The sequence below is a fragment of the Penicillium concentricum genome (genome assembly GCF_028827145.1).
Source record: "Penicillium concentricum strain IBT 3081 chromosome Unknown utg000002l_segment0_segment0, whole genome shotgun sequence".
Taxonomy (NCBI): domain Eukaryota; kingdom Fungi; phylum Ascomycota; class Eurotiomycetes; order Eurotiales; family Aspergillaceae; genus Penicillium; species Penicillium concentricum.
In genome coordinates, this window is record NW_026622755.1 from 9,433,818 (window position 1) to 9,454,359 (window position 20,542).

The 20,542-nt window shown below is 49.2% G+C and overlaps 6 protein-coding genes across 6 annotated transcripts; 3 read left to right on the top strand and 3 right to left on the bottom strand.

Moving 5' to 3' along the window:
* Positions 1-1,099: 1,099 nt before the first annotated feature.
* Positions 1,100-3,069, bottom strand: N7517_007305 (uncharacterized protein; the record flags this gene model as incomplete). The annotated part of the gene is made up of 2 exons (XM_056725035.1): positions 1,100-2,653; positions 2,707-3,069. The coding sequence occupies 2 exons, from the start codon at positions 3,067-3,069 to the stop codon at positions 1,100-1,102; spliced, it is 1,917 nt and encodes a 638-aa protein (XP_056581285.1).
* Positions 3,070-4,787: 1,718 nt separating this feature from the next.
* N7517_007306 (cytochrome P450) lies at positions 4,788-6,661 on the bottom strand (the record flags this gene model as incomplete). Its single annotated transcript, XM_056725036.1, has 6 exons — positions 4,788-5,224; positions 5,305-5,916; positions 5,974-6,042; positions 6,104-6,206; positions 6,258-6,374; positions 6,437-6,661. The coding sequence occupies 6 exons, from the start codon at positions 6,659-6,661 to the stop codon at positions 4,788-4,790; spliced, it is 1,563 nt and encodes a 520-aa protein (XP_056581286.1).
* An 823-nt stretch (positions 6,662-7,484) lies between these two features.
* Positions 7,485-8,317, top strand: N7517_007307 (putative pyroglutamyl peptidase type I; the record flags this gene model as incomplete). Its single annotated transcript, XM_056725037.1, has 2 exons — positions 7,485-7,592; positions 7,646-8,317. The coding sequence occupies 2 exons, from the start codon at positions 7,485-7,487 to the stop codon at positions 8,315-8,317; spliced, it is 780 nt and encodes a 259-aa protein (XP_056581287.1).
* A 466-nt stretch (positions 8,318-8,783) lies between these two features.
* N7517_007308 (MOSC domain-containing protein) lies at positions 8,784-9,932 on the top strand (the record flags this gene model as incomplete). The annotated part of the gene is made up of 1 exon (XM_056725038.1): positions 8,784-9,932. One exon carries the CDS (start codon positions 8,784-8,786, stop codon positions 9,930-9,932), a length of 1,149 nt encoding a protein of 382 aa, XP_056581288.1.
* A 380-nt stretch (positions 9,933-10,312) lies between these two features.
* Positions 10,313-13,519, bottom strand: N7517_007309 (DNA-directed DNA polymerase POL5; the record flags this gene model as incomplete). Its single annotated transcript, XM_056725039.1, has 5 exons — positions 10,313-11,221; positions 11,271-11,570; positions 11,626-12,434; positions 12,502-13,081; positions 13,148-13,519. The coding sequence occupies 5 exons, from the start codon at positions 13,517-13,519 to the stop codon at positions 10,313-10,315; spliced, it is 2,970 nt and encodes a 989-aa protein (XP_056581289.1).
* A 5,144-nt stretch (positions 13,520-18,663) lies between these two features.
* Positions 18,664-20,503, top strand: nimT (putative tyrosine protein phosphatase MIH1; the record flags this gene model as incomplete). The annotated part of the gene is made up of 4 exons (XM_056725040.1): positions 18,664-18,914; positions 18,981-19,048; positions 19,101-19,323; positions 19,390-20,503. 4 exons carry the CDS (start codon positions 18,664-18,666, stop codon positions 20,501-20,503), a joined length of 1,656 nt encoding a protein of 551 aa, XP_056581290.1.
* Positions 20,504-20,542: the final 39 nt, after the last annotated feature.

Here is a 20,542-nt window from a genome sequence, read left to right on the forward strand (position 1 = left end):
CGAATGCAAACCCAATAAGGCTCGCCACAAGGGGAATCATGGAGCACGAGCTGAATCAAATCGAGAATCGAAAGCATGGGGTAAATCGTGGATCACAAATCGAGAAGTAGAATATTCCGGGGAAATCAGCTTCAAGATTGAGATCATGAAATGCGAATTAGGAAGAAAATGGGACCGCTGGCAAAAGAAAACCAAACACCTCGCTTGCGTATCAGGGATGTCATTGGTCAACTGCAATATTCATGCGCGTTCGTTTCGTTTCAGTTCGTCTATGTATTTGCATATGTATCGTTGCACATTCGCTTTTGGGGGGTGCATTGCCATCGATGTTGACTGACGATGGTCAACATAAAGGCAGGGAGTCGTTTCCATGTGTGACGGGTAATTCGAAAGGCGACCATTATCAAGTCGGGCCGCATCTCCAGGATGACATGGGAAAGGTATGCCGTACTATGTAGGAGATTCGGGGATGAACGACTGGACAAAAGGTCTGAGAAAAGAAGATAAAAGGAAAAGTGTAAGGAGCGTGGGTCGCAAAGATAGCGAATGATTGCTGGTTGGTGACAGCAGATATGGGGTTTTGGTTGTTTTCATATTTTTTTGTGTTTTGGGGTTATTTTATTCGAGGTGAAAGCCCCGTTGAAAAAGAAAGAAATGAGTTGAGCGAACGAATGATGAAACTGCATCGAGAAAATGCCTGTTTCACCGAGTAAAGGGTACGAAACAGAACCACACACGTGGTGGTTGTTGTTACAAGACCAACGAGCTCAAGGTTCGTAGGCAGGTAACCAACAGCCGGAGGCCGATGTACTCTGGGTTTCGACCAATTGAAAAGTGGAAAGACCCATCACTGTTTTTTGTTTTTTTGTCGTTGGGGTTCAGTATTGCGATTTTGAGGGTTGAGCTTGAAAAAGTCTCAAACGTATCGTTACAGTCGTGGATGGTGTTGCTGTCGTAAAAAGGCTGGAAATGCAAGGGCTGTAGCAGGGCCCTGTCGGTATCTCGTTCAAATCATTATGCAAAGGGGATAAAATCTCGCAAAGAAATCGACGCCACGATGAAACGGATACTTGGAAATTCGACAGCAAAAGAGCGCAACTTAGTTGCGTGTAAAGGGCATATTCAAGATTTGCCGACGGATGCGCTCGGCATCAGAAAGGCCGTCCTCTGAAGCATTGTATGGCAAAGGGCCCGGCACTTTGTTATGTACTTGAGCCGGAGAAACCTGCATGGGAGAAGTGCTGTCATCACGCCTGGTGTGTGAAGGGCCACCGCTCAAGAACGGATCAGACAGCGCAGGTGCTTGTCTAGTGACTCGCTTCGGGGCTTCGCGGCGCTTGAATCCTCCTTCGATCCGGAAGGGTGAGCCAAGACGTTTGATGTTTTCGCCAAGGTCCAATAATGGGTTTATGGGCGGCTTCAGAACAGGTGTAGTCTCCTCGGGCTCAATTGGGCCTGAGTTGAGAGACGAGGGCGGTGAGAAAAGCTGGTCCATATCTCTGGGATTGACAGCACTCGTGGTAGCTCCACGATTGCGAACGCGGACCCGACCATGGCCCATATCTTGGAACTTGTTATCGCGAACATAATCCTCCAAACGACGTTCAACTTCTTGATCGGAAGGATTCTTCTGCTCCCTGGATACGCTCGCGAATACATCGTCGGTATCGGGCACAGACTGGTCTAAGTATGTGTTGCGTCGGGCACGGTAACCCGGAACATGAACGGTCCCACGTCGAGCATTGAGATCATGGATTTGACGGCTTGATCCACCGGGGCCCCAAGTGCTATACACGAATGGGGATCCCAGGCGAGGGATGCTAGGGGCAGATCCGGTACGGAGATGTTGACTAGGGGTCTTGGCCACTGGTGGCTCGACATGAGCAGGTACAGGGTTGTTAAACCAGTCCGTAGTCAAGGGCAAGTCTTGTGTAACCTGAGAAAGTGGAGTCGGCTCGGAGGCGACAAGAGAAATTCCGAGGTCACGAGTAGTGTAGGCAGAGTTATCAGCAAAGTCTTTAACGCGGGTATCCGTAGGAGGGCCAAACATCTCCGTGATAGGCTCGGGAGTGCGAGACTGCATTATGCGCTGATAGTGAGGAGAAATGGAGAATTTGCGTCGACATAGCATCTTCAGGCGTCGTCGAGTCTTGGAGTCAGACTTGGGCCAGCCTGGTTGCACCTCCTCGTCCACAGCCTTGGGTGTAGAAATTCCCTTGGATTCAACAGACTTCATCGAGATAGATTCAACGATGCGACTGCTCTTTTGCCCCCATGTCTTCTTGGCGCGTCGCGCAACACGTGAGGTGACTCCCAGAGGAGGGATACTACCAGGGGTCATCTTGAATGGGGTCATAGTAGGGTCCTGAAGATAGATTTGGTAGGTATTCCATAAGTGGGTATCCATGTCGCGAGTCCAGGACTTCTTGGACACTTTGACATTCACCGACTGCTTCTGGGGTCGCGAAGGCGACTCAATCTCAGGTTCTTTAGACATCTCCAAAGGGAAGTAAGAGTCAAACAAATCGCTCTCGACACTGGTGAAACTTCCTACAGACGGTCGGGATGCGAACGTTTCAATGGATTCAACTGAAGAATTTGACAAAGTCGAGCAAGCCGAGTCTGGGCGCTTGATGTCATTTGGGCCAGGTGTCTGGTCCCAAGATGGCCATGTACGTTCAGTGTCGCAGGAGTCGAAAGGCGTACCACGGATCTGCGCAGGTGGCGTCTTAAAATCCCTTCGCGCGCGAGGGGGGCAAGATATCCCTCATCGTTGGCAAAATCACGGAATAAAGGCGCCTCGAGGTCGGTGGTCGGTTGGGGCACTTCAATTGAAGGCAGGGGAACATCAGAGCCGTGGAATTGGAACATATCCATGTCCATGCGAGCGCAGACATTGGTACCGGCACGAGCCCGAACTCTAGGCAGACGGCCGCTGGAGATTGAATGACGAGGTGGAGGAGGCACATTCATGGTGGTGCTAGGGCGCTCGGGAGTCTTGGGTTCATTGTCGCCGAGGGAGAAGGTAAAGTTCTTCGGCAGAGTACGCGAAAGTTGACGTTGAGCCATGATGGCGATCTTGCGGTCTTGCGAACCGCAGAATGTTGGTCAATGCGACTTCTGGGAGGAACTGGTGGACGTGTCGAGGTGGAGAGTAAGTGAGTACGGCGCGACTTCGAGTCGAAGCGCGCAGCGTCGCGTCAATATCGTGAATCGTGAAGGGGAGAAAAAAAGGAAAATACAACGAGAGCAGAGGAACGTGAAAGAATAAAAAAAACCGAGGTCTCGGTGTGCGTGATGTGCTTCCTAAGGAATGCGGCAACTTGAAATCGGGGATCACCAGATCACATCTGCGGCTCCATCCCGTCCGAGTAGTAGGGAATGAAGGATTTCGTCATTACCCGAAAAAAAAAACACAAAAGAAAAAGACAGTCTCCTCAAGCGGAGACGGGTGCGAGAAAATATCTCGCGATAATGGTAGTAAGGGTTGGTAGAGAGAGAGAGAAAGAGGAAGAGGAAGATGGGGGAGGATTGGGCGTAGGGTGAGGCGTGCGGGAGTGGGGGGTACTTGGTACCTGTGCTCCCGTGGTGAACTGCCTACTGGACTTGGTACACTATACTTGTGTGCTTCAACGGCCCACTGCGAAAATCTTATGCGTTGTTCGCAGCTAAAAATTTTGCTATAGGAACTTTTCTTTGGTCTTCAAATTGTTCAATTGTCTTCTTTGCAAATGTTTAGATCTTCTCGAGTCTTTCCTATAGTGTTTGGTGGACACAGGCCTTGCTTAATGCATGCACTGTCGACAAATAATTTGGGGTCTTGGAAGGAACATTGGGAGGTAAGGACACCTTGAATCACCGGTGCTTTTTTTTTACTCTAGGGTATGAAGGTACCCGTTGACAACATAGGCTGTAGGCTGTAGGCTGTACGGAGGGAGTGCTCTGTATGCCTCATAAATGAGGGGGCTGGTGGGATCAGGTACCATGTACTCCGTACATATGGTAGATCGGTGCTCCATCTTCGAGACATTGTCTCCAGCCGTTCACTCTATAGCTGCAAGGGCTTGTACAGAACAGAACGGCCAGGCTGCGTATAGAAGTGCAGCTGATGGTCTGCACTGATATTCTTCAGCTCAATTTTCCTTTTTTTTTTTTTTCTCCCTTCCAATCATAGAGTGGACCTCGAAAAGCAAAGCTCTTTCATAATGAATTGGTTTGTTGCGTTCAAAGGAAACTCAGGTACGGGTACCTGGGTACCGTCGATCGGTCACATTTTCTCATTGTGCGGTCTGGAGCCCAAAGACCCATATAACCCCATTGGGGGAGGAGGTTGGAGCTTCACGTTCTCTGACGCGCGACGCGTCCAACACACGTGTTGAAAATTACTGTATAATTACTGTATAATTACCAGTCACGTGTCAATCTAGAAATCTATTCCTATTGTGTGACTTGCATATGCACCAAGCATTGAAATATGATGTGTCCACATGTTAAATTCTCCGACTTATATTTAGTATTGGGAGATCTCATCTCGCTTACAATGGATAGCCACAGTATACCCGCAGAACTGTGGACCAGATGCCAATCAACTCCACTTTTGAGCCGAGTCTCACAATATACGGAGTACTAAGACTTGGACTCGACTTTTTTGGAACTTGATAATATTCAAAGGGGGTACTCAAAATCCGACCCACAGCTTACAAGTAACATCGTTTCCATGAAACACCACCCTGGCCATATCCAATATGTATAGAACAAACAGGGGATGCCCTGCTGAGATCCATCCACTACTCTCCTAGGAAAGCTAGGTCAACCTCTGACTCCCGCGATCGGAACATAAGCTGAACTCTTGGGTCCGCAATAGACTCGAACCCATTTTCAATGTTCAGAGGTCGACCGCCGCTCTCCAGTTTCCAATCGTACTTCAGGAGCAAATGGAGGAGCAGAATCTTGGTTTCATTGGCAGCGAAGAATCGGCCAGGGCAGGCGTGGATACCATGGCCGAACACGAAGTGCTCGGGTGACGTCGCGACAAACTGGTGTTTGTGTTCGTTGCCGGGCTGCTGACGTTTGTTGTAAAATCGGTAACCATCATAAGTGGCAGCATTAGGGTAGACACTGTCATCCTCCAGTATTTTCGTAGAAACGAAGACGTTGGCGCCTTTAGGGATAACAGTTCCATCGGAGAGCACAACTTGCTCAAGGGCGAGGCGGTTCATAGAGGCTGTGGAGTGTCAGCAGGTCATTCTTTCAAGCAAAACTTGTTTTGAACGAATAAACATCGAAAGACCGTGGATAACTTACCGAGTGAGACTGGGTGGGTACGCTGCGACTCCTTCATCACACTGTCCATCAACTTCAGCTTGAGCAAACTACTCTTCTTCAGAGTTCCATCCTCGGCAGCAACCGCACGAATCTCATCACGCAACGGCTGGATGTACTCTGGGTACGCCGCAAGATCATACATGACGTTGGTTAGCAAGTTCGACGTGGTATGAGTGGCTGCCAGCGCCAATCCAACCTGAGCAACAGACTGGTCAAAGGTCAAGTTATTCCGAGCTTCGGCAGTCTCGCGATACCAGTCCATAGCATCAGGTCCACGGGGTGGATCCTCTGCAGGGAGCTTGCCCGCGCGGATCAACGCCCGCCTGTCTAGCTCGCGGCTGATGATGGAGCGAGCCATTTTCAAGTGCGTGCGTAGCTTTCGGGTAGAGGGCAAGAACCAGTGTACGACCGGATGGAGGACGGATGGCCATCCTCGTAGATCGCGCATAGCTATAAATGAATCGATGGCATAATTCACGGAAACATCGATCCACTCATCATCGCGGGAGATGGTCTCTCCAACAAAGATCAAAGAGGATACGCGGGCTAACATGTGCGGGATCTTATAGGCGAGGTGGTAGGGCTTCCATTCTATCAAGAGAGGAAACATCAGTGAGAGGATTCAGGGCGAATGGTGCTTTAGCATACCATCAGTTGGGGGCAAGGATTCCTTCAATGTCGCACCAGACTGCTTGGAGAGCCGAAGTGAAATGGACCCTGTTTAATTGGGAAAGATAAAGTCAATTGTGTCTCTTGGGTGAAATATATAAAGACATACCGAGCGCCTGGGTCAAACTGGTCCGCACGACCTCGACCGTAACTTTTAAAGCAGTGCCATTGTGAAATGGTTCAAACCCAGGAATGCGATCGTTAAAAAAGGTCTATGGGCAAGTTAGCCATAGTCACGGCTTAGTTCCAGCTTCATGACTTGCTTTTTTGATGGAGTCTTTAAAACTCAGATTTGGGTTGCTCTTGATTTCATCGACAAACTTGTGGTGCAATATAACAACCGGGCTTGTGGCTCCGATGATCTGAAAGACATTGACTCCCTACGAAACGCTGTTAGCATATTCGAGGGTAGAGAATGTTACAGTCCATTGTCAAGACTCACCTTTGCAAAGCCTTCAGCCATTAGTTGGCGACATGACTGAGTGAAGAGTAGCCGGGCCTTTTTGTTGGTAAGGTCCCACCCGGTCTTTCCAACCAAAGGAATGCGTCTATAGGGAATCTCATCTGCTATATCTGCCCAGACACTTGTTATAAAGACCGCCACTAGGGCGATGCACACACCCTGTACGACATAGGGACTGTTGAGCAATTCGCTGATGACTGCCATAGTCAAGGTCAAGACTAAAAAAAAGTGGGGGACAGTAGAAGCGACACCCCTGTTTTCTATATTGTACAGGACTAATATTCTCCGAGGGGCTTCTCATTTATAAAAGTCCTGAGCTATCAGCGATTCAGGGAGACTCCAAATTTTTATTTTATTTTTCCCCCTCACGGGCCTCGCACTCGATATTCAAACCAGGGGGGTCCACGTAAATATCAAATGCTACATATCAAGTTTAGCTAACTAAGTTAAATCAAAGCCAAGCATTGGAAAGCCACAGGTCCAATAAGGTCTAAGCTGACCCCTTTCATCGGATCGACCAAGTTCTAATTAAATAATATTATACTCCCAAGTTATGTATATAGCTAGCCTCACTGCAAAAGTGGGCGAAATGTGAGAACGAGACCCAGATTAAGCGATCTTTACCCAAACAGGCAATTCTTGAAATGGTTTCTATTCCGTCTGGGGTCCACTCGCATATGCAGATGTCTTTCAAGCTATAAGCGTGCCAATGATAATAGAGGCCTATAGATTCTGCAAGTTCAACGGTAGAATCGGAGGGGAAATTACTCTGTACTCCGTGGTACAATAAAGAAAATTATTTGTAACCAGCATTTTTAGTAAAAATGTATCACTAGCAAAGGACATTAGTATAACAATATAAATACAAAAGTTATGCATCTATAGAATATGAAGGCCTTAACTAGCCCAGTTATAGTAATGACATTAGGCTAAGATTTTGTTGCATTCCGCCAAGACCCCGCATTCGTCAACTCTCCTTCCCCTAAATTTCCCCCCCCTTGAACTTCCTCAACTTCAAAACGTGAATATGGGAGACTACGGTACTGCTTCATATATACTCCCCACCCCTGTTGGCAACCCACCACAGCACTCCACCTCACCTAATGAGATAACTGTTCTAATAACAGGCTTTGGGGTAAGTGGATCTGCACTTCTAGTTATCCAGCCCGAACTAATAGTGTAACCCAGCCCTTTAAGACAAACCTTGTGAATGCGTCATATCTAATCGCTTCCTCTCTTCCATCGTCTTTTGATTTCCCCTCGGATTCACGTCGAGTCTCACTTCATGTGCATCCCACTCCAATCCCAGTGGCGTATGCCACTGTTCGAGAGACCCTTCCCTTAATTCTCGAGGAGTTTGCTGCCTCACATGGTGGTCGCAGACCTGATTTGATTATTCATATCGGCATCGCCGCTCCGCGGCAATATTACTCCGTCGAAACTTTAGCTCACCGAGATGACTATAACATCACCGATGTCAATGGTCATCCCGGCTATATGGATGGCGAGAAGCGATGGAAAGGGCTGGGTCTACCGCCTATTCTGACCCCAGGTCGTGCTGCAGATGATCCCTCCTCTGCTTCGCCTTACCAGCCCGAGGACCAGTTCCTGGAGACGTGGCGCTCTTTTGCTCCCAAGTCGGATCTCCGGATCTCCAAGGACGCAGGTCACTATCTGTGTGACTTTATTTTCTATACCAGCATGTCTTTAGCCCACTTGCAAGGGCAGGACCGCAATGTCCTGTTCCTCCATGTCCCTGGGTCGTCTGAGGATGCGGATATTGAGCAAGGCCGGGTTGTCACACTCGCCCTAATTAAGGCAATGGTCACATGTTGGTTCGATAAGAAGCATTCGGCATGAACAGATTGCAGTATCGCAGTCAGTTTTGTCTTTGACATATGCCGGGTCCGCCTAGGTACATGTTAGTTTTTCTTCATATCCGGTACTCGGCTTCAGCAGTTGCTTTTACTGGACTGATATGCATTTTCGGTTCCTTTCTCTCTTGTTTATTGCATATTTATACGTTGGTGTTTTCATGTGGCATTTCCCAGATACCATGTGTCTAATTCATACTTCCGGGTTCTGCTATTATTGGACATAAAGCAGTTACCAAATGTAGAATAGTAGGATAATGCAGGGCATATCAACAGAACACTATAATAATGAACTAGAAGTACCACATCTCCCTGACCTAAGCACCTCAACATAAGCCCTCGTAACACCATATGAAAGGCGGCACTCCTTGGCAAAACCAACTTGTCACCTCCTCAGGGCCTGTATAACCCTAACATCTTCCCAAACAACAAACATACGTCAGTCACACAACATGGCGTCAGCAGTAATCTTAGGCCTCATACTCCTAATTCCAATCATCCTGATTCCCCGCTTCTCAGGATGGCCCAAATCGGTTCAATACCCAACCAAACTTCTCCGTTCATGGCGCCAGCGCCCCAAACAATCCAGCGAGATCATCTCGTTGCGCATGTATCCCATAAAATCATGTCGAGGCCTAGAAGTCCAATCAACAGTCCTAAAGCAGCACGGTCTCGACCTTGACCGCCGCTGGATGCTCATCGACGCATCCTCAAATACCTTCCTAACCATCCGCCAAATCCCGGATATGACCCGCATCCGCACCGCTCTAAGTGCCGATGGCGACGAGCTGGTCGTGAGTATCCCGAAACTAGGCACCAATGAATCTAGCCAGGACAAATTGAAACATCAAGTCCAAGACCAAGAGCATCAATTCCACACAATCCGCATCCCTTCCCATCCATCCCCGCAATGGCTAGCGGAAAATACAAATCCGGGCCCCGTCCAGATCTGGGATACGCATACAGACGGGTACAGGTACAGCCATGAAATCAACGCCCCCTTTTCCGCTTTCCTGCGCCGCGACGTCGCCCTTGTCTACAAGGGCCCGACCCCACGCGTGCTGAAGGGTAACGGTGCACCCAGCCGTCTGGGCCGCGTCCAGACAACCGGCTTTCCGGACGTGCACCCAGTGCTGATTGCGTCGGAGGCTTCGCTGGCAGAGCTTAATGTTCGTCTGGGAAGGGCGGGCGTTGACCCGATTACTGTCGAGCGGTTCCGCCCGAATATCGTTGTTCGCGGCGGAGCGCCGTGGAGTGAGGATTCGTGGAAGTTGGTACGAATTACTGGTCAGAAGGCTGGTGATGTGCTTGGTGGTTCTGCTGGTGATGGCGAGGCTGTTATTCGGCCTTCGCTTGATCTGGATATTGTGGCTCGCTGTGCGCGCTGCCAGGTGCCTAATGTTGATCCGGATACGGCGCTCAAACATAAGAAACAGCCATGGGATACGCTAGTTTCGTATCGTAGGGTTGATGAGGGGATCAAGTATAAGCCTTGTTTTGGGATGTTGAGTGCGCCGCGTAATGAGGGGACTATTGAGGTTGGAATGAAGTTGGAGGTTTTGGAGGAGACGACTGAGCATCGATATATGACTGGTTTTTAGAGGGGTTCTAAATGAATCGTTGTGATTCGAGGAGACTGTATATAGCTACAGAATAAGGAATTGTAAGCTCAAAGGTTGGAATGGCAAGCATGAAATATTTTATTATTTCTCACTCCCCGTGATGTATATCCTGGAGTATCCATGGACACTTATTTTCCAAGCTTCATGGTGTATCAACTTTTATGAGACTGAATACGACTTGTCGATGTTTAGTTGATATATATATTCCTGATATAAAAATCAGGGAGGGGGATACTAGATAGGACGTAGTAGTGATTTAATACCGAAGAACCGTTGAATGAACATGATAATGACATTGACATTGAAAACTAGCGACAGATCATACTCGCAAGCTCTATACAATTGGAAGAAACAAAGCCTCACTTCAACTGCTTGCTCGCAGAAACACACCAGTTATTCCACTCCGAAAAGAACGAGGGCTGCACATGACACTTAGTGCTCATGAGCTGATCCTTGCGAGTAGCAGCGTAAACATCCACAACACCCGCGATGGCATCCTTATCATGTGCAACAAGCACCTTAGTAACAAGCAAACTAGCCTGGCTGCAAGCAGTCGCATGGCCCATAGGTCCACTGTGGCTAGCCTCCTTATGAACAGATCGGAGCAGCTCCCAGAGCGCCTCTGCCTGTGCATCGTCCTCGATTTTCGGGAGCGAATTGCCCTTGCACACCTTCGTGTACTCGCGCAGCACTCCATTGGCCTTGGTGGCGATCTGCTTCACGCTGGTCCGGCGAGATAGTCGGAGCAATGGCAGGAGGATATCTAGCGCGAGCGGGCGGGTGTGGCTCTTCTTCACGAAGATCTCTAGCAGGTCCAGGACGCGGTTCTTGAAGTTCACCATGTTGTCGCGTGCATCTTTCTTGTCTTTGCGGTGAGAGGTTTCTTGGCGACGCGCGCGGAATACTTGCACCAGCTTGTCGTCTAGCTCGTCCATCTCATCATCGTTCATGTCGGAGTCGGACTCATCATCGTCTGCGCCGTGTGCGCCGAGAGCTGCGGCGAGTTTGGCTTCGAAAGCGGCGACCTCCTTTGCATCTTCTTCGTTGTCTTCTTCTTCTTCCTCCTCCTCCTCCTCCTCCTCCTCGTCGTCGTCGTCATCTGAGTTGGAGCCAGAGCCGCCGGCTTCGACGACCTCGACATCGCTGTCGAGCTCATCCTCGTCGACATCCATCATCTCGGCATCGTCGTCTTCTTCTTCCTCGCCTTCATCGTCTTGCTCTTCGAACATCTCTTGCTGTCCAGCGAGACTCTCCTTTGCCTCCAGAATCTGGGTCTAGTTAGAAAATGCATGTCTGATAGAAGTTAAAGCCACATACCGAGGTCAAAGATTCCAATCCGTTCTCCGTGATCTGGTCAGCAAATGCGCCAAACACCTGCTCACTCATACGACGGAACAGCTGCGATTGCTTGGATGCGAAACTGAGAAGGATCTCAACCAACGCATCTGAGGCATCGCCGGCGTCTTCCGTCTTGGTTTCTTTGTCGCCTAGGAATTTGGTGTAACAGAACTCTAGCTCATCAAGCATGGATACCGCGTCTGCATCTCCGTTGTACACCTGCATGATAGTCATAGAGTAAAGCAGCTTGAAAGCGGCCATACCCTTGTCTTTCTTCTCCTATGTGGTAGTCAGTACGAGTAACTAAAAAGACCGATGAGGAGGAAAACCATACCCTGCTGGATAACTTCTTCAGAGATTTGAAAGCAGCCTTCACAGATTCCGACAGCTTCTCATCGATAGCGATGATGAACTTGCCGAATTCACCAGACTTGGCTGCATCGCGAATCTGCTTCACCACAGCATACGGGAGTGTAGCGGCGAACTTTTGGTTAGAAATAAGGCTGTTCAAGCAGGAGTTGATTCGATTGCGCAGGAGTTCTTGTGTCGCCGATGAGAGAGCAGGCTCAGGGGCAGTGGAGCTCTTGCCGGCATCCATGAAGTACGCAAAGCGCACGAAAATGGACAGAATCTGCTCCAGACTTGCTTGGAGGTCTTCGGCATCATCTTCGGTGGCAGAGGCCTTGGAGCGCACAATAGTCAAAAGGAGACCAGCGACAAATTGACGGTTGGATGCGGCGGTTTTCTCGTCGGTCGTGCCGGGGTTTTGAATGAGTTGCTCAAAGAATGGGACAATCTCTTCCAATGCTTCGTGGTTGGCTTCGGCAACAATCTTCTCAACGGTCTTGGTTTTTGTAGCCTGGTCGAAGTTCAGCGTGCCGCTGGTTCCCATCAGTCCACGGACGGCCGCAGCTGCGAATTCAGGCTCCTTGGACACACGGGCCTGGATTGCCTTCGCGGTCTTAACGGCCATTCGGTGCAAGTACCGGTCCTCCACAGCGAGCTGGTTCGTCAAGCATCGCATAAGATTCTTGGTAAAAGTCTGAGGGGCCTGCTTCGACCCGCCATCGTTGAGAATTCTGTTGAAAAGAAGGAAGCCCCAGTATTTACGCTCATCCGAGGACGCAGCAGCAAACAAACCATCTGTAGTGAGTTTTTTTGTCAGTTTTAGGTGTCTCGTGTATCATTCCACTGCTGGATAGGTACTCACTGTCCACAACCTCAGTCCAGAAATCAACGAAGGTCATACGAGACTTATTCGACTTGTCCTTCACCTCAAGACTGGTCCGAGAGATGACCGCATCCCAGGCGAAGTGAAGCTTGTTGTTCCAGACGCCAGAGGACTTCGCAGTGCTCACCTTGGTCTCGCCGTCGCCGACCGCAGCACCCGATTCCTTCATGATCTTTGACAGACTGTTGCGCTCCTTCGTATCCAGGGGATCGTCATGCTTCCAGACCTTGCTCGGGAAGGTGGCTTCGGGGAACATATCCTTCGCCGCCAACCATATAGCAACACCCTCAGGCGAGCGGGCGAGGTCGCGCACGCACAGCTGCTCCAGCGCAGACTGGATGTACTTGGGTTCCATCTTGCGTGCGGCCAGGTCGTAGACACACTGGTAGACAATCCACCCACATTCTTCGCGGATCCATGGCTTCTTCTGTGCGAGCTCGAAGACAAGATCGACGACCTGGGTCCATTGCTCAAAGGGCACGGTGGGCTGGAACAGAACGGAGGATTTGATGATCGCTTCAGCGCCGAAAAGACGGCCGAAAAGGTGGTCGCGTTGTTCCTATATGAAACAAAAAGATATCCTAATTAGCGCACGCGACGTTTTAAATCATGTGTGGCCACCAACCTGTCCCGACTCGCTGCCGGAGGAACTCGACTGAGACTCCCAGAGGTTCAGTGCATCCGAGAAGCCGAAGCGTGATGTCTCTCTTGGAGATGAGAAGACCTGGCTCAGAATCTCTGTCAAGGCAATTGAGAATCCGATACGAGCAGCTTTGCGGCTACTGCAGAGACCGCGGAAGAGTCTCGATAGCACCTTCTTGATCTGTTCATCGGCAGGGTTCTGGTCTGGAGTGAATTGCGACACTAGGGCTTGGGCAGCCTTGAGTCGGATCTCATCTTTTTCGCTAGCGAGATCCTCGTAGAGTTCCACCAGCTTCACGTCGACATTGTGAGGTTCGCGGCGGCGCTTCTTTGAACCGGCGAAGGGGGGACCCATTGCTGAGTCTGGGGGTTTTTGAGGTTGCGGATAGGTGCGAGGTGCAATTAACGATCGAATTATCCGCTCTCAGGCCTTGACAATGAAGATCTGCAAACCAAAGGCACGTTCAACACTCCTTGCGGCCGTTGAAGTTGCTCAGAAAAATTCATGCTTTAGCCTATTTGGGACTAGTCTATAGCGATAAGCCGATAAGAATTTTGATGCTCCAGGAGACCCGGGGTTGGACGGGCAAACCTCATTTAACATAGATATTTTCTAGAGTGTTCAGGAGGATATCTAGAACTCACGATTTAGTCATCCTGCTAGGAACTCAAGTGTGTAGTGCGAAGTTATTTGGAAAAGTTCCAGACACCCATATATATTGTAGCATATGACTGTTCTCAGCAAAACTAAACTTGAAGATCTCCAACAAAACCAACCTTCATCTGCTCACAGAATTCTAGACGAAGATTCAAAACTAACAAGTCAAGTTCTACCCATCAAACCTACGATCCTAGCCAAAAACCAAAAATTCCAGCCCCCAAAGCCACAAGACCTAGGCTGTCTCCGAGTACGGAGTATACGGAGTACTCCGTACCTCAAATGGAGCCCCTGGAAGCCGCAGCAAAGATACCTCAAAAACCACGCAACTGATCGGGCATGGCAACATGCAATCAGCGTTTCAATAGACGAAAGAACGTAGTGTATTCGAAGCTGTCAGAGAAACCGGGGTCGAAAAGAGGTCCGGACTGATTCAGGGGTAATGACGAATCCCAAAAACGAGATCACCCAAGGTTCCAGCCGCGGACCATCAACCTCAAACCACCAGTCCAGGCGCAGGAGTATCCTGTTGTCAAAGGCAACCGGGAAACCAGCATCCATTTATACAATCACATAACGCCGAGGAAATCCGATAATTGCGCGGGATCCGAGCTTCAGGATCCAGGCTCCGCTTGTGTGAATTTTTTGGCGGATGCGCCGACCCGCCCCGGGCTGATCTGTATACGAGTATACCAGACAAAGTGACTTTCTTGGTAGGTCGATAGGTAAAGCAGGAATCATGCATTGAACTATCAATTTGGCTTGGGCGAGGCCATTTGACATCTGTCGGAGTCACATATTATGGAGATGGGAGAAAATTACCTCTGTGTCGAATTGATGTGTTGGAACGGATGGGGGATCATCTGCCGTGGATCTGCATGGTTTAAGTAGTTTTTAGTTTTAGGTAGTCGTCGTGCTGGTAACATGTGGGAATGGATTTCGTGGGAATTGCGCAGGTGGTTTTGATGTAGGCGGACGGGTCTCGGAGTGATAATGTATGGAGTCCGGCGTCTTGGTGGGACTGGGAGCCCTGGCAACCGTTGTGATAGATGTAGAGTCGGGTGTCAGATTTTGTGATTTCAGGGGCTTCGTGGGTTGCCTGATTATGCAACTCTCACTGTATTATACGGCTTTGTGTGACTTGGGAGGTTGTACAGAAGTTTGGAGTGGAATTTGGCTGAGTACTGGGATTGGGGAGTGCACACGGTGTTTAAGTAAAGACCGGGGTGGCTACGGGGTTAGCTATAGGTGGTCTCAATACGGTTATGAAAAAAAAAGGAATATACTATATTGACCAAGAGACTCTATTCTGTGCTACAAAAGAAAGTCTAGACTGGTAGAATACGGTTGTGAAATATACCAGTCCAGTGGCGTTCAAGTATGACTCGCGAGCTATCACGCTGGGCGGGGCCATTTGACAGAGAGGTGGACCATAATCGGAGTTGTGTGATATAGAAAATCACCAGCTTCCAAAAAGGGAGTAGGGGCGTCACGAAAAAGTGATGACATTAGGAGAGGGGAGCTGACAGGCACGAAGCCGATGAGGCGCGCATAAATGACTGGGGGATGCCAATAGCGGCGCTGATCGGGGTCTCCGAGCCGGGAGGATACTAGTATTGACAAATATAGAAAGACCAGGGTAAATGGAGGGTAAGGGTATTTCCAGTACTGGAGGATGGTATAATACCAAAATACAAATCAAATCCCAGCTGGGAGGTCAGAAATCTTGATCTGGAAATTTCCCTTTTGATGTCATGTGTGATCACGGGATAACGCATTTGTTTCGTGAAAGCTGGTTTGCTTTGTTTACATGAAGCTTCACGCGCCATCAACAATCAACATGATCGTGACATCACATTGGAGGGAAATCCTGAGACAAGGAGGGGAAAAGGTCTAGACAACCCTAACACTGCAGGCTATATCTGGCAGGACACGAGTTGAAATGTGATGAACCCCGCAGCGACGAAGCAGTCGGCTGGAGAGCGGATATGACTGGCCCCAGCGCACATGGCGTTGTGATGCGATTGACCGGTCACATCATCGGGGTCTTCCCCAACCCCACTTTAGCTGCATCTCTGCAGCCGTGGCGCAGAGAGATGCTTAGATCGGGGCGACCGGGCTGACACGGTCAGCATAGCGAGTTTCGCATCTGCAAGCGCCTGAAAAGAGCCAGGTGCTTTCTGATTCGTAGCTGTTCGGGTGTTATGATCAACACGTCAAAACATATCATAACAACAACGCGAGGAACCTGCCAAGGTCCCAAAGCCGGCTTGAGTTTGAACGTAAAATGAGGATTAGAACATCAGGTTTGTAGATGTGCACGGAGCACAAATAGATTGATCTTCAGTAGATATGACGTAGCATCACGGGCCAATAGAATCCTCCGAACGCGTCGTGGAGTTGCACACCGCATCGTCTACCACGGGGGGAATTGTGTAACAAGGCCTTTGATATACATAGAGGGCAGCCAATTGTAAGATTTGAAAGGACCGGGGGTTGATGCATCACGGATTGATCGGATATACCAGGATGACCTAGTCAAGCTCGAGATTTCCGGTATCTCACGAGAGGGTCTAGAATAGCACACCGTGGGGTGCAGTAGTGAATCCTGAGCCGAGTGTCCACTCTGACTGGAGCACTAGTATAGCCGACTCCAGCGACTAGCAGTTTCATATGACATTACTTGGTACAAAGTACAGAGCCGCCTGGTGGCAAATCCGAGATCTTGGGTATAGAGTAAATATCGCACCTGATAGCCCGAATGGGACTCGACTTGAGGTCTTTCGTGGATAAACTTGTTTAAGGTGACAAAACATGTTCTTCACAATTGGTCTGTCGGGTCGTTCGCATGAATGTTGACTCTAACCGGCTCGTCATTGCTGCTGTTAGTAGCCCTAGCTTTAGAGCGACGGCGGCATTTACTTCGGCAGGTGCAATTGCTTTCAATGTTGTAAAAAAGCGCAAAGGTTATCCGACAGGAAGGTTTCAATAAATCTACCCTTAGACAATTAATGTATATTGTAGTCAAACACCCTACCAAGGGGGATGGAAGGGATGCGCGACATTGAAGAACATCGCGAGCCCTTGATCAACAAGAATGCGGGTGCAAGTAAGGGTAGCACGGGTATGTATGAGCAGAGCACTATAGCTTCTTCAATTTCAAGGAAGAGTAGGAATGAGTTTATCTACCATTCCTTACTCGATACTACGTTGTACGTTCCGATCTAGAAGTAATTGAACAATCTACAATATACTACATTGTACTCCGTACTCCAAATATTCCAATCTCTGATCGGCTCTTGATATTGCTTAATAGAGCTCAGATAGTACGAACTCTTTTTATATTTTCGGAGATGACGAGATCTTGAGATTCCACGCTCTCCGGTGTGGCCAATCAACACCTCGAGCTCTCCCGAAAATGAATATCACTTATCGGGGCTGACTCGATCGAGCACTATATTGCGCTATAATTGGGTTAGGCTCAAGTGATCGGGATATTTCTGTCGTTCTCTAAGATTTCTAAGATTATTCTGGATTGAAGCATATCGCGATGTTCAAAGCAATAAAAAAAGAAGCCGTTCAATCGAAGCACCCTTGCATCCCATCACTTGCTTCCCATCACTTGCAGGAGCTCTAAATTTTTTTTTCTCCCGAAGACAGGGAAAGTGGATATTTTTTGCATTAGACTCGATCTTTGGCTCCGTTTTTTTTCAGCTCGCCTGTGGTTCATTTGGTGACGGACACACACGGGAGAAAAGTTTTCTCTCTTTTGGTGGATACTATTTGGAAGAACCAAGGAAGATTGATGGAAAGGTAATTTCGCATATTCAAGGGTACCGAGAGAGACAATCCTCCTTCCATAGAGCAGGGGAGACAAAGCTAGACCCAAGACATAGTAGAAAAAGGTGATGAGCTCTGATAGGCGCTGGGTTGCTGCGGCAAGGGAGCCCCGGGCAACGAGAAAAAAAGTATTTGGCCCCTAGCCAGAGCATGGGGACTGTCTATCTTTTACTCACTATGGTTACTACCATTGCATACCGATCTAGTTTTCCCCATGAAATATATATTTTGGTCTTTTATTCTTACCGTACAGGTTCCTTATACAGGTTCCTTATAAGGAAACTAGCTGTTTTGATCTCCCATACATCTTATTACTATATTACGTCTATTACGTCTATTACTCTAACCTTTTTTAAATATTAAAATTCCCGGTTACATGAAAATCGGAGCCGCAGTATTACTCAATACTTGTACATTCGGAGATCCTCCCCACCTGCGTTGCCCATTGCAACAAGCCCATCCCTTCAGCTTCACGGCTTCTTTCTTCAAACCGCTTTGTTCCTACTTTTTCTCTCTTCTTAACTACTCTCGACAATCCTCACTCGACATTGTGAGTTTCAATTTTGTTATTCGGGTTCGTCGACATATCATATTCTTGGACCTTCCCCTCAGACCTGCAGCACCCACGAGCTCCCCCCCCGACCCCTCCAGTCACCTACATATTCACCATATTTCACACCCAAAATCCTCCGAAAAGCTTGCCATGGACCGATAAATCCTGTGTCTACAAAATACAACTCTCTTGCCGTTGGTGGTTAGGGTCTGGGACCTAGGAATTTTTCCCGAACTGGTTGTCACGGCGATCGTGGGGACCCATAACGTTGAAATTGCAAACGTGGAGACGTGCGTTGAGACTTTTTTTGAACCTCAGTTTGTAGGACCTAGTACTGGGTAGACATCTGTGGTCAGGGCCTGATTGCCTTCCGTCTATTTCGCCGGTTGCTTGCCTTCCCAGAAATTGTACAACGTCGGCTTTTTGGTCCAGTTGCAATTCGTTGGTCATGGAGCACTCTTCACCTCTCGCTGCTATGCAGCCTCCGTCGGTCATGTTCGGACATTGCTTTCGCTCAGAGGCATCGACTTCTTATTCCCTGGGTTCAATGTCTGGGTTTGGTGGGAACCCGTTCAATTTCAAGGAATTGTCTATGAAGAAGTCTAGTTCGGACTACTTCAACATGAAACCAATCCGAGGATCTTCTCCCACAGCCAGTTTGGCTGCTGACCTTTCTCAGAACTTCCATATTGATCAGAGGTATGCCAAAGTTCTCATCGTCGTTTCATGTTCCAAGGGACAAAGCCCGGCTAACTCTATATTTAGTCCCCAATTAGCCACACCACGGCGGTCTTTGTTCACGGCCAGTATGCTTGGTCAAGCCAATGGACGTGGTAAGCAATCGCCAGCTACAATGGGTGGAGCAGTGACTGATACGTTATATAGATGATGTGATGACCACCCCGCCGCTCCCATCCTCTTCACCAGCTCCGGCTATGGACGTTATGGAAATGTCTCCATTGCCTCACAAGCCGGCATTTTATGTCACTGCCGAGATCGAGATACAGTCTCCGACACCCGGGGGTAGTCCTATGGAATCACCAATGGTGTCTCCGCTACCAAGCCCTCTGCAGGCGTCTCCAATGGAGTCACCTCTATGCCCACCTGAGTAAGTGCACGTGATGTTCAGCCAGCCACCAAATCAGTCCGGCTAACATAGATTTCTATCTGACAGGAGGAAGCGGCCCACTTTCCTGCGTCCTAGCCTGGCCAGGAGTAAGGCTCAATCTTTCCAACTTGGACTGACGCGACCTGCCCCGGAGAGCAAAGCGCCGCCGTTCCGATTTGGAACCGGAGCGAAGACATCTCTTAGCACGTCCACTTCTCTGGAAGATATGTTTGGAGACTCGCCCCCTCATGAGCGTCCCATCTCTCGCAACAACTCTTCAACTCACCTGGCGCCGCCTCGTATGCGGCCGTCACTTCACCATGCCCGTAGCAGCGGCTCCCCCGCGTCCAGTTCAATCCGCAAACCCTCTCATCCTTTGATGCGTCCCCGCAAGCAATGTCGACGATCATTGAGCATGTTTGAGAACCCAGCAGATGTTATCGCCGATAAAGAGGCCAAGGTAGCGACAAATACACCCGTCCAGTCCATTAGTGACATTTCGAGCCCGCCCAGCATGAAGCTGCCTCACTTTATCCCTGAGGATCGTGCGGACTCTCTGCCTCGCATCGACAAAAGCACTCTTCTGGAACTCATGAACGGCAAGTTCAATGACCAGTTCGACAACATTCTCATCATCGACTGCCGCTTCGAGTACGAGTATGAGGGTGGCCACATCACTGGCGCATTGAACTATAACGACAAGGAGCGTCTCGCTGGTGAACTGTTCAGCGCCCCCCAGGCCCGCACTGCGCTTGTCTTGCACTGCGAGTACTCTGCCCACCGTGCTCCCATTATGGCCAAGTACCTGCGTCACCATGATCGCGCCATCAACGTTGATACTTACCCTCACCTGTCATACCCAGATATGTACATTCTGGATGGTGGATACAGCTCATTCTTCGCTGAACACCGCTCTTTCTGTTTCCCCCAGAACTATGTAGAAATGAGTGCCAAGGAGCACGAATTTGCCTGCGAACGTGGACTCGGCAAGGTCAAGCAGCGCTCTAAGCTGAACCGCGCCCAGACTTTTGCCTTTGGTGACCAATCACCCGGAATGGAAGACAGCCCAACTGGACGCTGTCGACTTGGTGACAATGAGCGAAACCGATACCTAAGCTCTCCATTTTCTCAAAGCCCAGTCCCTGCGCGGACCCCCGGCCGCCGGATGCTTTCCTACTAAATCGACTCGCCAGTACCTTTCATTGTTGGCGTTTTGCAT